This window comes from Rhodnius prolixus, unplaced genomic scaffold (assembly GCF_049639745.1).
Source record: "Rhodnius prolixus isolate KJV_2025 unplaced genomic scaffold, Rpr scaffold_1, whole genome shotgun sequence".
Lineage (NCBI taxonomy): Eukaryota > Metazoa > Arthropoda > Insecta > Hemiptera > Reduviidae > Rhodnius > Rhodnius prolixus.
The window spans coordinates 9824234-9840922 of record NW_027411581.1 but is presented as its reverse complement, the minus strand read 5'-3'; the positions used below and the strand labels follow the sequence as shown (position 1 = coordinate 9840922).

The 16689-nt window shown below is 33.2% G+C and overlaps 1 protein-coding gene across 1 annotated transcript in view; it reads right to left on the bottom strand.

Moving 5' to 3' along the window:
- LOC141454075 (uncharacterized) overlaps nt 1-16282 on the bottom strand; it is a 193806-nt gene extending 177524 nt beyond the window's left edge. Inside the window, exon 1 of the mRNA XM_074127894.1 lies at nt 15999-16282. Within this exon, the coding sequence (XP_073983995.1) occupies nt 15999-16071 (73 nt within the window). The 5' untranslated portion in view covers nt 16072-16282. The remainder of the gene's footprint in view (nt 1-15998) is intronic.
- Nucleotides 16283-16689: the final 407 nt, after the last annotated feature.

Sequence of the window (16689 nt, the reverse complement as noted above, 5' to 3'; positions counted from 1 at the left end):
TAAGAGAAAAAAATTCCATACCAATACGTGGTTCACAGTGGGAGATATAAAACGGCCATAATTTTACAGAATTTCATGACCCAAAAAATTTTCAACCCTTTATATCTTCTACATTTATAGATCTGTGCACAAAATAACTATAGTTTTTAATTGAGAAAAACAAAGTGTATAAGAGAAAAAAATTCCATACCAATACGTGGTTCACAGTGGGAGATATAAAACGGCCATAATTTTACAGAATTTCATGACCCAAAAAATTTTCAACCCTTTATATCTTCTACATTTATAGATCTGTGCACAAAATAGCTATAGTTTTTAATTGAGAAAAACAAAGTGTACAAGTGAACAAAATTCCATACCAATACGTGGTTCACAGTGGGAGATATAAAACGGCCATAATTTTACAGTATTTCATGACCCAAAAAATTTTCAACCCTTTATATCTTCTACATTTATAGATCTGTGCACAAAATAACTATAGTTTTTAATTGAGAAAAACAATGTGTATAAGAGAACAAAATTCCATACCAATACGTGGTTCACAGTGGGAGATATAGAACGGCCATAATTTTACAGAATTTCATGACCCAAAAAATTTTCAACCCTTTATATCTTCTACATTTATAGATCTGTGCACAAAATAACTATAGTTTTTAATTGAGGAAAACAAAGTGTACATGAGAACAAAATTCCATACCAATTCGTGGTTCACAGCGGGAGATATAGAACGGCCATAATTTTACAGAATTTCATGACCCAAAAAATTTTCAACCCTTTATATCTTCTACATTTATAGATATGTGCACAAAATAACTATAGTTTTTAATTGAGGAAAACAAAGTGTACAAGAGAACCAAATTCCATACCAATTCGTGGTTCACAGTGGGAGATATAGAACGGCCATAATTTTACAGAATTTCATGACCCAAAAAATTTTCAACCCTTTATAGCTTCTACATTTATAGATCTGTGCACAAAATAACTATAGTTTTTAATTGAGAAAAACAAAGTGTACAAGAGAACAAAATTCCATACCAATTCGTGGTTCACAGTGGGAGAGAAAGAACAGCTATAATATTACAGAATTTCATGACCCAAAAAATTTTCAACCCTTTATATCTTCTACATTTATAGATCTGTGCACAAAATAACTATAGTTTTTAATTGAGGAAAACAAAGTGTACAAGAGAACAAAATTCCATACCAATTCGTGGTTCACAGTGGGAGATATAGAACGGCCATAATTTTACAGAATTTCATGACCCAAAAAATTTTCAACCCTTTATATCTTCTACATTTATAGATATGTGAACAAAATAACTATAGTTTTTAATTGAGAAAAACAAAGTGTACAAGAGAACAAAATTCCATACCAATTCGTGGTTCATAGTGGGAGAGAAAGAACAGCTATAATTTTACAGAATTTTATGACCCAAAAAATTTTCAACCCTTTATATCTTCTACATTTATAGATCTGTGCACAAAATAACTGTAGTTTGTAATTGAGAAAAACAAAGTGTATAAGAGAAAAAAATTCCATACCAATACGTGGTTCACAGTGGGAGATATAAAACGGCCATAATTTTACAGAATTTCATGACCCAAAAAATTTTCAACCCTTTATATCTTCTACATTTATAGATATGTGAACAAAATAACTATAGTTTTTAATTGAGAAAAACAAAGTGTACAAGAGAACAAAATTCCATACCAATTCGTGGTTCATAGTGGGAGAGAAAGAAGAGCTATAATTTTACAGAATTTCATGACCCAAAAAATTTTCAACCCTTTATATCTTCTACATTTATAGATCTGTGCACAAAATAACTGTAGTTTGTAATTGAGAAAAACAAAGTGTATAAGAGAAAAAAATTCCATACCAATACGTGGTTCACAGTGGGAGATATAAAACGGCCATAATTTTACAGAATTTCATGACCCAAAAAATTTTCAACCCTTTATATCTTCTACATTTATAGATCTGTGCACAAAATAACTATAGTTTTTAATTGAGAAAAACAAAGTGTATAAGAGAAAAAAATTCCATACCAATACGTGGTTCACAGTGGGAGATATAAAACGGCCATAATTTTACAGAATTTCATGACCCAAAAAATTTTCAACCCTTTATATCTTCTACATTTATAGATCTGTGCACAAAATAGCTATAGTTTTTAATTGAGAAAAACAAAGTGTACAAGTGAACAAAATTCCATACCAATACGTGGTTCACAGTGGGAGATATAAAACGGCCATAATTTTACAGTATTTCATGACCCAAAAAATTTTCAACCCTTTATATCTTCTACATTTATAGATCTGTGCACAAAATAACTATAGTTTTTAATTGAGAAAAACAATGTGTATAAGAGAACAAAATTCCATACCAATACGTGGTTCACAGTGGGAGATATAGAACGGCCATAATTTTACAGAATTTCATGACCCAAAAAATTTTCAACCCTTTATATCTTCTACATTTATAGATCTGTGCACAAAATAACTATAGTTTTTAATTGAGGAAAACAAAGTGTACATGAGAACAAAATTCCATACCAATTCGTGGTTCACAGCGGGAGATATAGAACGGCCATAATTTTACAGAATTTCATGACCCAAAAAATTTTCAACCCTTTATATCTTCTACATTTATAGATATGTGCACAAAATAACTATAGTTTTTAATTGAGGAAAACAAAGTGTACAAGAGAACCAAATTCCATACCAATTCGTGGTTCACAGTGGGAGATATAGAACGGCCATAATTTTACAGAATTTCATGACCCAAAAAATTTTCAACCCTTTATAGCTTCTACATTTATAGATCTGTGCACAAAATAACTATAGTTTTTAATTGAGAAAAACAAAGTGTACAAGAGAACAAAATTCCATACCAATTCGTGGTTCACAGTGGGAGAGAAAGAACAGCTATAATATTACAGAATTTCATGACCCAAAAAATTTTCAACCCTTTATATCTTCTACATTTATAGATCTGTGCACAAAATAACTATAGTTTTTAATTGAGGAAAACAAAGTGTACAAGAGAACAAAATTCCATACCAATTCGTGGTTCACAGTGGGAGATATAGAACGGCCATAATTTTACAGAATTTCATGACCCAAAAAATTTTCAACCCTTTATATCTTCTACATTTATAGATATGTGAACAAAATAACTATAGTTTTTAATTGAGAAAAACAAAGTGTACAAGAGAACAAAATTCCATACCAATTCGTGGTTCATAGTGGGAGAGAAAGAACAGCTATAATTTTACAGAATTTTATGACCCAAAAAATTTTCAACCCTTTATATCTTCTACATTTATAGATCTGTGCACAAAATAACTGTAGTTTGTAATTGAGAAAAACAAAGTGTATAAGAGAAAAAAATTCCATACCAATACGTGGTTCACAGTGGGAGATATAAAACGGCCATAATTTTACAGAATTTCATGACCCAAAAAATTTTCAACCCTTTATATCTTCTACATTTATAGATCTGTGCACAAAATAACTGTAGTTTGTAATTGAGAAAAACAAAGTGTATAAGAGAAAAAAATTCCATACCAATACGTGGTTCACAGTGGGAGATATAAAACGGCCATAATTTTACAGAATTTCATGACCCAAAAAATTTTCAACCCTTTATATCTTCTACATTTATAGATCTGTGCACAAAATAACTGTAGTTTGTAATTGAGAAAAACAAAGTGTATAAGAGAAAAAAATTCCATACCAATACGTGGTTCACAGTGGGAGATATAAAACGGCCATAATTTTACAGAATTTCATGACCCAAAAAATTTTCAACCCTTTATATCTTCTACATTTATAGATCTGTGCACAAAATAACTGTAGTTTGTAATTGAGAAAAACAAAGTGTATAAGAGAAAAAAATTCCATACCAATACGTGGTTCACAGTGGGAGATATAAAACGGCCATAATTTTACAGAATTTCATGACCCAAAAAATTTTCAACCCTTTATATCTTCTACATTTATAGATCTGTGCACAAAATAACTGTAGTTTGTAATTGAGAAAAACAAAGTGTATAAGAGAAAAAAATTCCATACCAATACGTGGTTCACAGTGGGAGATATAAAACGGCCATAATTTTACAGAATTTCATGACCCAAAAAATTTTCAACCCTTTATATCTTCTACATTTATAGATCTGTGCACAAAATAACTATAGTTTTTAATTGAGAAAAACAAAGTGTACAAGTGAACAAAATTCCATACCAATACGTGGTTCACAGTGGGAGATATAAAACGGCCATAATTTTACAGAATTTCATGACCCAAAAAATTTTCAACCCTTTATATCTTCTACATTTATAGATCTGTTCACAAAATAACTATAGTTTTTAATTGAGAAAAACAAAGTGTATAAGAGATAAAAATTCCATACCAATACGTGGTTCACCGTGGGAGATATAGAACGGCCATAATTTTACAGAATTTCATGACCCAAAAAATTTTCAACCCTTTATATCTTCTACATTTATAGATCTGTGCACAAAATAACTATAGTTTTTAATTGAGAAAAACAAAGTGTATAAGAGAAAAAAATTCCATACCAATACGTGGTTCACAGTGGGAGATATAAAACGGCCATAATTTTACAGAATTTCATGACCCAAAAAATTTTCAACCCTTTATATCTTCTACATTTATAGATCTGTTCACAAAATAACTATAGTTTTTAATTGAGAAAAACAAAGTGTATAAGAGATAAAAATTCCATACCAATACGTGGTTCACCGTGGGAGATATAGAACGGCCATAATTTTACAGAATTTCATGACCCAAAAAATTTTCAACCCTTTATATCTTCTACATTTATAGATCTGTGCACAAAATAACTGTAGTTTGTAATTGAGAAAAACAAAGTGTATAAGAGATAAAAATTCCATACCAATACGTGGTTCACAGTGGGAGATATAGAACGGCCATAATTTTACAGAATTTCATGACCCAAAAAATTCATATATTAAAATTACGATTAAATTCGCCGATTAAATTCTGATTAAAATTAAAAATAAATTCAATCAATTAAAAAATTTAAGAACCGCTGGTCTAGAGACTCGTGAAGAAGTCCAAGTCTACAAAAATTAACCGAAAATTTTTTATTGAAGACGCTTAGAAAAAGGGCCTCGCCAAAACGTGGTTCGAACCATTGGTTGAAAAGCCATCAATGTGGATGATTAAATTAGTTTGATTAACGATTGAAATGGAACTAATTCGGTGATTAAAATTAAAGTTCAATTTAATTCTCAGATTTAATCATAATTTTTTTAGTTTGATTAAATTAGTTTGATTAACGATTAAATCTGAAATTTAATGGATTAAATAATTGTCGTATGTTTAAAATTACGATTAAATTCGCCGATTAAATTCTGATTAAAATTAAAAATAAATTCAATCAATTAAAAAATTTAATCAATTAAATTTAGAATTTAATTTTTTTTTAATCAGTGCCCAACTCTGCCATTAGCCTTTCACGAAATCATCGCCCTTTTAAACAGAAAAAAAATATATCTGTATTTAAAATAGGAATTTAAAGTACTGTACTGGATTAGGGGGAGGGAAATATTAAAAAAGCAAAAAGTAAAGAAATTTGTATGGAAAAAGGTGGACAGCAGTAGTATGAACTTGGGGATACAGTTGTTGAACTGTGGAATTTTGAGTGGAGTAGAAGACGAGTTGAATATTAAGACAAGATGACGCCGTTCCAGTACGAAAGGTTAGAAACTTGTGCACTTAATATTATTAAATTGCACTTTTTTTAAAATGCATATAATTAGTACTGACATTTTGTGCTATTTTGATTTGATAACCTCCTCACCATACTGGTTATAAGATAAATTAATACTGATTTAATTTCCTACATTAGTTACAACCACTCTGTGTCACATAAAATCAAATTTTTTTTCACAATTACAGCTAACAGGGGACCCCACAGATAAAGGAGTTAATGCTCTCAGAACAAGCTTATTTCTTTTAAGATAAATTAAATAATAAAAACTATTACAGAATCTAATTGTGGAGATTAGAGTATCTTCACAAAGCTTACAATCCCAAACGGAGCGAATTCTAGTCTTTTCGGTAATATATTGTGAACTGCACCAGTCCTTAATAACGAGAGTAATATGAAAATATTTGCAGAGCCAAAGATCAAAATCACAGTGAATAATCATACAAATTAATTATAAATTACATATCTTTGGATTCTAAAGTAGAAAACTATAATATTTCTACAAATAAAACTACTTATTTAAAGTTGTGATAAATGTACATTTTTTTTTAAACGAGTCTAAAAATAATAAAGTTGTAGAAAAAGGTCACTAACTTAATTGGATGTTGCTCAATTAGTTCGTCTTTGTGTGGGTTCTTTATTGGTTGGAGACAGTTAGTTAAAATTGTGGACAAAATAAATAACTTGATATAATACAAGATTTTTTTTTTCTTTTTTTACAAAGATGTTCTGTCTTTACAGATATTTTATTAACAAACAAATATACATTGTTAGTGATAGTTCACCATCTTCGTTTCATTTCCACCATTTGTGGTATTATGGCTGAATAATTCTTTAAAAAGTGTTCAAAGAATAATTTCGTTTTAATGTTCATTACGAGGGTCGTTTGAAAAGTCCGTGCAAAAATAAAAACTATTTAATTTTTTGGGGTAAACGTTTTTTATTTTTCAACATAGTCTCCTTTTAGGCTTATACACTTATACACAGTTTGTTGATCCCTTCCGAATAATAGGATTTGTCCAAGTCTGAAAAATAGCCATTCGTTTCTGCAATCACCTCCTCGTTTGAATAAAATCTTTTTCCCGCCAGCCATTTCTTCATATTGGGGAACAAATAGTAGTCCGAGGGAGCCAATTCTGGAGAATAGGGGGGATGTGAAACGAGTTGGAACCCAATTTCCATTAATTTTGTGACCACAACTGCTGAGGTGTGAGCTGGTGCGTTGTCGTGATGGAAAAGGACTTTTTTGTGGGCCAATCGTGGGCGTTTTTCTTGCAGCTCGGTTTTCAAACGGTCCAATAACGATGAATAATATGCATCTGTAATAGTTTTACCCTTTTCCAGATAGTCTATGAGGATTATTCCTTGCGAATCCCAAAAGACAGTCGCCATAATCTTTCCGGCCGAAGGAACGGTCTTCGCCTTTTTTGGCGCAGATTCCCCCTTGGTAACCCATTGTTTAGATTGTTCTTTGGTCTCAGGAGTGTAGTGATGTATCCATGTTTCATCCACAGTGACGAAACGACGCTTAAAGTCCTGCGGATTCTTCTGGAACAGCTGCAAACCGTCCTTGCAACACTTTACACGATTTCGTTTTTGGTCAAGCGTGAGCAATCGCGGCACCCATCTTGCAAACAGCTTTGTCATGTCCAAATGTTGATGCAAAATATTATGTACCCGTTCATTCGAGATGCCCCACAGCACTAGCAATCTCACACACCTTCACTCTTCTGTCATCCATCACCATATCATGGATTTTATCAATCATTTCTGGAGTAGTAACCTCAACAGGGCGTCCAGAACGTTCAGCGTCACTTGTGCCCATATGGCCACTCCGAAAATTTTGAAACCACTTTTAAACTGTTCTAATCGAAGGTGCAGAGTCACCATAATGTTTATCAAGCTTCTCTTTAGTCTCCTGAGGCGTTTTGCCTTTCATAAAGTAGTGTTTAATCAACACACGAAATTCTTTTTCGTCCATTTTTTGAAAATCACTCGACTTTCTCGATTCAAACGAATGCCAAACACAAAGAAATAGACCGATCTGGCTGAAACTTGGTGTGTGTTCTTCCAAGAGATGCTACTAACTAAACATAACCTCGATACGCGCCAGTAGTGCTATCTCTCTGACTTTGCACGGACTTTTCAAACGACCCTCGTATTCTATTGTAATTGTTGCAAAAAAAAATAATAATAAAATCTCTTAAACAATTTATTTATTTATTTACACGAATTTATTTTAAATGAAATCTAATTCAATATTTCCAATGACTTTATCCGGGATAAACCTCCGAAACATTAGAGAAATTGATGAAAACAGGCCGACAATGAAGCCTGAAACAATATGCTTTCCTGTAGGAACAGTTGTTTCAACATGATAAGGAATTACATCATTCATTAGCTCGTAAATTTGAAACAACTAATTCAGCTAAAATATTAAACTTTCCGAGATTTATTTCGTTTTTCTTCTAATTTCCACTCTTAAATTTGGTTGATTAAATTCCATAAATTTTATTGATTACTTTGCTATGGCCAAGTGTATGCAATGTTACTTTTGAGGAAGTGCATTAGTTGAAGAATTGCAAGGAACGTTTCTTAATCAATGCGATACATTATCAGAACTTCGAAATAAACAATAGTACTGGTTGTTTATTGTTTGATCATATGATTGTATACTGTTTCTTAAAAGAAGCACAGTTATAAACATAAAATAGAATATGTAAATATCAATAATGCTGTAATATAATAACTAATTTCAGAATAAATAAATATGAAGAAGGGTGTTTCTTTGATATTTTATCGCAAATAAAGAAATATAAAATTTCCATTAAAGCTGCATGGACATCATTTCTGCCTGTGAAACAATAATTACTCCATATAATGATGACTACTGCAAAAACTAGTCCTTAAAGTTATTGTATTACTGCGATTGCAAGCAAATAATGCAATTATAAATGTCAAGAATAATGTGGCATGCAAATAATTTTACTTTAAAGCGCATTTGCATTGGCGAATAGTAGCTTATCTTTGTTTGTTTATGTCACTTTCAACGTCAAATTTTCCTATTGGGCCAAGCACCTTAAATAAAAAGAAAAGTTGAAAATTTAATTTAAGCAACTAAGTGCGATAGAAGGGGCTAACTGCCTGAGCAAAAGCAATTTACCAGAAATAACCTCTCTCCTACAACATAAACTTGGAAAAATGATTAGGTTACAGTGCTGGTTAATACCGCTGACTATCCGTCATGATGTTGACGGTAGATAAAAGTCCAAAACCGGATAGGGATACAGAAATCTAACTATTCATTCAAGATTGCGCATAACAGACAACTAAAAATTATGTCTCAACTAAATCAATAAATACACAGGCTCTTGTTCTAATTTTTAAATAATATTCCTTAGTTTTGTAATTTGAAACATGAAATCATAACAGTTAAAAAGAAAATTTAACACTAGGATCCAATGTTCAATTCATAGCCTCGGATGCGTGCCAAAGGGAAAAATAGCTGTGAACAATGTAAGACCATGAATATAAGTGTGCCGCTGCAGTTTTGAAAGATGGCCAGAAAGTTACTCAGGACGCTGGCTGTTTTGTACTTAGTGAAAATGGCGAACAACCTCTTCGTTCTCATCATAACCATATTCCAATTTCTTGTCTGGTATAACTTTGCAGACATCTTCTACCATAATTTCTAGAGATAAAAGATAAATTACAGAAATATTCCAAGGGCAAGATGACGTATTGTTGTGCACAGAAATATGTACACTTAGCAAAATGAGGCCGCCTCTCTGCATCTAGTTAATAAAACTAGATTCCCCAGTGATATTGCCAACAATTCTGGATCAAAGATGTTTCAACTAAAATTCGAAGATCTACATTCGAAAACAGTCAAGTTTTTAATTAAATTACTCGAAATATCTTCTTTTTTTTTAAATAAAATTTTAACATTTTCCCTCAAACCTATGTGGACCTAGGGACTAGAGCTGTGGGGTGCAGCCAAACCTACAAACAAACGGACAGTACAGGACATTTCGGTCAAAACTCCTGCTACAGATAGCTGACGCTCCTTTCTACGTGACTAACCTCACTCTTCACAACGACCTCAACATTGCCTTCATAGACCAACTCGCTAAGACTAAATACCAAAAATTCCAAACTACTCTCTCGACTAGCTCTAATCCTCTTGTACTGTCTTTCGCTTCCTCTGACATCCCTAATACTCCTCGCCGACTGAATCGCCAGTGGCCCCGCAACTTCCTTGTAGTCTGAATGCCTAAACGCCATTATTCTCCTATCTCTCCTCTCTCCTCCTCGAATTCTCCTCCTTACATTCTCCTCTCTCCTACAGAGAGTGCTACCGCTGGGTAGTTTCTCTCCTCCTGCTCTCCTCCCGCACCAGTTCATCGCTCTCTCCATATTTACTGATTGTACACAATGTATATAGATTGTAAATTACAAAATAAATTAAAAAAATATATATATATTTTTATTCAAACATTTACTTCTTAAATGGATATTTTAGGTCTCAGCGATATTTTGGAGCGCCACAATAGATCTTTCTTAGGTCGCTGTAATACTTTGGAGAGCCAAAATGGATATTTTAGGTCTCAGCGATATTTTGGAGCGCCACAATGGAGCTTTTTTTTATGTCGCATAGAAGATTTGGAGCGCGTCAGTGGATTTTTAAAGGCCACAGTCAATTTGGCTCACACAATCTACAAAATTCTAATTAAAACAAATCAGAAATTTACTTTATTTGATTTTACACCATTCATTGAATCTAATAATAATTAAAAAAAAAAAACTATGAAACTATTGAGTAAATCTAACTAGTTTGCAAGTTTAATTAGCACAAGAATTAGGTCAAAGTGTACCCCATGTACTGTAGTTAGTCTCTTTTGAAGAACAAAATTCAGTTACTCACTGCTCATTGGTTTACTTTAAAATTCTATTATAGAGCTTTTACAAAGGCCAGCGGTACGCGCATTCACGTCCACATTGAAAAAGTGAACGTAATTGGGAGAAAGAGGGCGAAGAATGGAGTCTTTTAAATTATATTCACATATACATTAGCAGATACAGACGGCCGTGGGTCTGCTCTAGTTCGATGTAACACCCACTTCTATCAAAGACACCCACACTAACCTTACACCCTGCAGCTTCCAGGCTATCATACTCTTTTATTATACATATATCCCTGAACAGAAACATTCTAATATTTTTATTTATTTATCTTTAAATCAATTTACACCTTTTCTTTATGCTCCAGACAATAAAATAACAACATTTCTAAACCAACAATGATGGTAAGTAACTCAGAATCATGCAAAAAAAAGCACACACAATAGAATTGTTTGGTTAATATGGAAAAGACGTTGCTGGTATAAAAATTATTACCAAAACTTGATGTTAACACTTACTATTAACAAATTTCCTTCCAACTCTTCCAATTTGAAGTCAAATTTAATTCTTACCAACAATATAGTATTTAAGCGTATATTTCACTGGAACATAGCCTATAAATTAACCTAGAAAGCCTAAACCAACTTCCCCCTTGAACTATCCTATAAAATTATTATTTCTAATAATATGATAATACTCGTAAATAACAGTTATAAAATTTAAGGAATGTATTCACAAGGTTCTCTGAAAAGCCCAAGAGCTATTTTCATGAAAGAAACAATCCATAGGGAGAAAAGTTACTTAAAAAATTATAAAATAAAAGTTATTAAATAAAAAGATTGATTTGCTACATAGATTTAGCTCTGGGTTTTATAATGAAACAATAAACTTTCGTAAAATTACTAACTTTTAATTCTGTTATTGTTGTTAAATATGTGGCCATCACTTTTAAAAATGTCACTAGGCAAATAAATTTAATAAAGATTATTTTTTCAAGAAACTAATTTTTAAGATTCTCATTGTAAAGTCGAAGAGGGGTCCGGCTAGAAGAAAGACTATACAGCCAAAGTGACCTGTATTGCGTGGTGTAGCGTTCGATTGCTGCTCTTGGCCTTGGAAACTGTGAGGTTACCATTGTGGTTAACTCGAACACTCTGTTCACAATACTCGTGGTTTTGGGAGAATTTCTAGTCTTAATGGAAAACTAAAAAAAACAAAAAGAAAAAAAAAGTAATTGTTTTATTTTTATTTTTTACGAACCTTGGGTCCACAAACTTTCTATTGTCAATAAGATGAGTATTATTGTGATTAATAAAATGAATTTAATAAAAATAGTAATATTATTACTATGAGGATTAGCTATAAGGTTAGCATACTGGACTCCCACGCGGAGGTCCCGGGTTCGAATCCAGCAGCTGACCCTTAGATTTTCTCTTCCTAGGAGCTTCTCACAGCTCACTGTCACTGTCTGTATCGAGAGAACACTTTCCGGAGGCCGGCAGTGCACTGGAAGAGGCTCCGGGCGCTAATAACCTCAGCTGTTGATGCGCCAAAAAAAATAAATAATAATAATAATAATACAGTCGTACACAGCTTTCTCTTTGCGGTTTATCTTTCCCACCATCGCGCTACTCATCTTCCCGCATTTCTGGTTCCCGCCAAACTTTCGTAGTCTCGCATCGCTGTGTTTTCATCTCATTTCTTTGCAGGCTACCCACACAGTGCATCTCGCTCATAGGCACGAAGAAGGAACAACAACCGCCTTCCTGTATCCTTTACATATGTATTCATCTCTTCAGCATCAGTTTTTTTCCATCTTTTCAGCTTCGGAGGTTGTTTCGGTGTTCTTATTTTCGCCCTCTTTATGGTCCTGGTTCTTCCGGTCTTGCCCAACCTTGACGAGTTGGTGGGGCTTACGTACTAAGGACGCTAGAGATTAACCCTCTCTTAAAAATTTCATGTCTTCCGCATCTGGGTGTAGGCGCCATAATTAATTATTATTATAACATTTTGATATCACTGTGTTTAATGATATGGTGAGAAGTAAATTTTATAAAAGCAAAAACCTAAACCATTCGGATTGCTTTTGGTTTCTATCTACTCACTGACATTCTAGGGGTGTAGAGTGACATCAGAATCAAACTGTAGCTTACCTTCACACATATTCAATGATCCATGTAAGTACACTCTAAATACATTTCACAGAATTAGTAAATAAACGCTTATACCTAAGCGATCCTTATAGATCAAAGCCACTTACTTCCTATTCAAACCTTCATGTATAAAGTATCCAGTTTATGGTGTAAATAGAAGTAAATATGGTGTAAATATTCCTACTCTCCTGTGGTATTGCAGTTGGCGGAATCTCATGTAGATTTTAATCTATTTCAGAAATTATTTTCTAAAAAAACAATGCCTCCAGTGGGATTGGCCAGTATATCCAAAGAAATAATACTTCCAACAGCTTTTGGATAATGATTCTCAGTTCTCATCATTGTTACTACGAGCATTATTAATCGCTGCAGATAATTTCCAATATAAGGGTGAACAAAATGCAGAAAAGTTGGAATGAACTTCCATTAATCCTGAATTAAGCAGCGAGCAAAATAAAAAAAGTCAAATCGTTCATGTAAACTGAAAAGAGGCTTCACGCCTAAGACACTGTCCAATGTAGAAGTAGATAATGGACCCTATTTTATGAGGCGAGCTTTAGATTTAAAAAAAAATCGAAGGCCAGGAATTAAAACGTATGGATCTTCTACGAATAATTAATTCCAGAATGGTCATCTCGACAACCAACCGGCCTTATAGGCTATTCAGTTCAATGAAGGCTAAAGAGAAACGGTTTACAAATTCAGTCGAGAAATAAGAGCCAAAATAAAGCTTTATCGAATAGTTGAAGCTTTCAGAAACCAATCAACCGAGCAAATAATTGATCAGAGTGTCATGAATAAAAATCACATCACAATTACATTAATTAAACAACTAAATTCATAATATTAGCTTTTATTTACATAAAATAATAAATATTCAAAACTTTAATAAATTCTGAATAAATAAATAAATTCATAAATATTCTGAGTACTAATAACCTTGAAATGCCAATGCGAATTCAGCTTGGGTCTGGTTAGATTGAGAATCTAACTCTCCTTAACTTTGGACCTAGAATGGTAATTGTGACCGCCATTTCACCAACTGATGGCAGAATATTGAACTAATGAAAGATTAATTGCGACTATCAATGGAGAATTCAGTATGGCACAACAACAGCACTCCTACACCAGATAGCAGGTTTTCTGTGAATTGAGTTGTCATCTCAACAATGCACGAATTTGGTCAAGAGTAGGGCACTAATTTCTCTAATAAACGTCTTATTATAAGGTAAATGATAATTTTAATAAAATCAACAAAAAACCGTAGCTATTTTTGGTCTCAAAATAGGACATCATTTTAAGAAAATTTGGTATAGCCACAGCTTAAGCAAAGATGTAAAACATGAAAGAAATCCATCTCAAAATAATATGACCAAATTGGAGATGCTTCATTGGAGACTACGAGATATATTAGTCCTATTAAGAAAGATATGTCTGCGGAGATAGAAGTATCGGCAATGTATTCTTGCTAAAATTAGGTGTTTTCTCACAGAAAGTTGCTGGAAAATTTGGATGATTTTGAGAAAAAGAGGAAAAACAAAAACTATTCAACTAAAAATTTTGGCACATCATGACAGAAATTGTTTGATTACCATGGCAGTGCCAAAGGAGTAATAACTTTAAAATTTCGTCTACTCCTATACAGAAAATCTAGGATGAAGTAGGAAAGAAAGGTGTACTATCATGTACAAGAAGCCTACAAATATTTTTTTTTAATTCATTAAATATTTGATACAATTGAAAATGTGGTTGGTTCACCACAGTGCTGAATAATATCGGATTTTATTCGTCGCAGCATTAATTGTATCTCCGACCGCTTACTCTGAGTTCCATTTATCAACAGAGGTGGATTAGACAATTTGGTATAGGATTTCGACTTACGTTTTCGTCTTGCACTACAATACTTGCTGTCTACGACTGCTGACTTGTATCAGTCAGTGTTGTGCGAAACGGGAACATGCTAGAGTCCAAATTTTCTTTACCTAACTGACTAATCACCTCTGATGCTGGTCATCCGAAACTAGTCATGTATACAATAAATATGCGAGCTACGATGGACAAAATATAAACAAATCAAAAAGGTTACAAGTTTACTTTAGCTGACCATTTAGGGAAAGGCAAAAACATGCAAGTTAAATTAGATTGAAGTATGAAATTTTTATTGTACATTTGGCTTCAAAAATTTCCATATTAAAACATTGAGAGGAATGAAACTGTCCAGCTTTAATTGAAAGGCACATTTGTAGGTACGAGGCTATTCGGCATCACAATCCTAAATACTGTTTTTCTCGGGGTAAAAATGGATCCATAAAAAGCGGTCCAAAATGCTAATGTTCAGTAGATGGAGGCAGATAGTTAATACACTAAAACTTTCTTTTAAATCCATTCAATAAACTCTTAAGGATAAGACAAAGAATCAGCCCTAGTACCAAATATGTTTTAGCTTTGCGGGCTAAACATTGGTCCATACATAAATTAGATAATCTGGAGCGATATTAGAAAAACTCGTATAAAGAAGGGATGTCTTTTGATAAAAGTTAAGACAAAACCATTCAGAAAATTGAGAAATTGGATTGGATTTAGACGGAAACTTTTGAAACGAATCATAAATGAATAATAAATTGTTCGTGCAAAGAAATTATCATCAAATTCAACTTTTTATTAAGCGCAAATCATTTTCACTGAGGAAGGACTTATTTATTGGCAGCTATATCAAAATATTACATAATCCGTTGGTAAGGTAAGTGTCTGAAACCACTGCTTACAGAAGAGAAACGTTAAGATAGATGGTGAGATTATACAATTGTTTGAAAACTGCATGCGCTTCTTTTAGTGATAGTATTCCACAGTGTTCCGAGTTTTGAAACCGTTGCACCAAGAGACGCAGACTGGACTTTTTAAGATAACCGCCAAAAGAATGGATTTTGTTTTGTTAAAAAAAAAAAAGTAGGTTAATTTACAAGAAAGTTTGATATCTCCTGCAGAAAAGAGAAAAATAAATCAATCTCCCTGTTCTTTCAAACATCCAATTAATCTGTTTCCTGAAATTCCAATTTGAAACAACTAGAGTAAACAAACTTATATCAAAGAACGCTTAGATTGGCAAAACACACTGACGCTCTAGAGATAGCATTGATAATTTTTATTGCTCTTGTTAAAATAATTAGCAGATTTATTGTACCTGAATTAGAGGAAGCCTTTCCTTTTCCTTTCCTAGGATATATGACCGCGATGTGACTCTGTCCACACCCCATTACTATGCACACCGGACATGACACATTACACTGGCACACACTCACAAACTCCTCAACAACTGATTAATATCTACAGTGTAGTCTACGTTGTAAAGAATTATTATAATCAACAGAAATTACTGGAGTGAACTGCGCACAAAGATTCAACTGCCACCACACACAATTCTCACCATGTGCTCAGATTGACCGGTGTCACGGTTGGCACTGAACTGGCCGGGTGAGCCACCCGCCACGACGTTACTCCCACTCTAGCAACCCCACTATCTCACCGACCCTCCTGAACCTCACCCGGCGTCTATACTCTATTCCACGACTCCACTTCCACACACTCTGCTAATACCAGCTGAACTCCACGATATTGTCTTACCTGCAGCGGTCTGAGAGACGCCGAGCTGTCTAGTATTTTATGAGAGCTGTACAGTTTCACATAAACCTACTGAACAAATATAATAACAACTGACAAGTTTCAGAAAACAGCTGTTTATACTTGAAAAATCATTATGTGGGAATTAGCGGTTTCTATTTAGAAATATTTTTCAAATCTAGCAGTTTTCTGCTTTCAATTCAATGATATAGCGCTATAATGAACATTGGTTGATACGTTCATTTAAGTCTCTC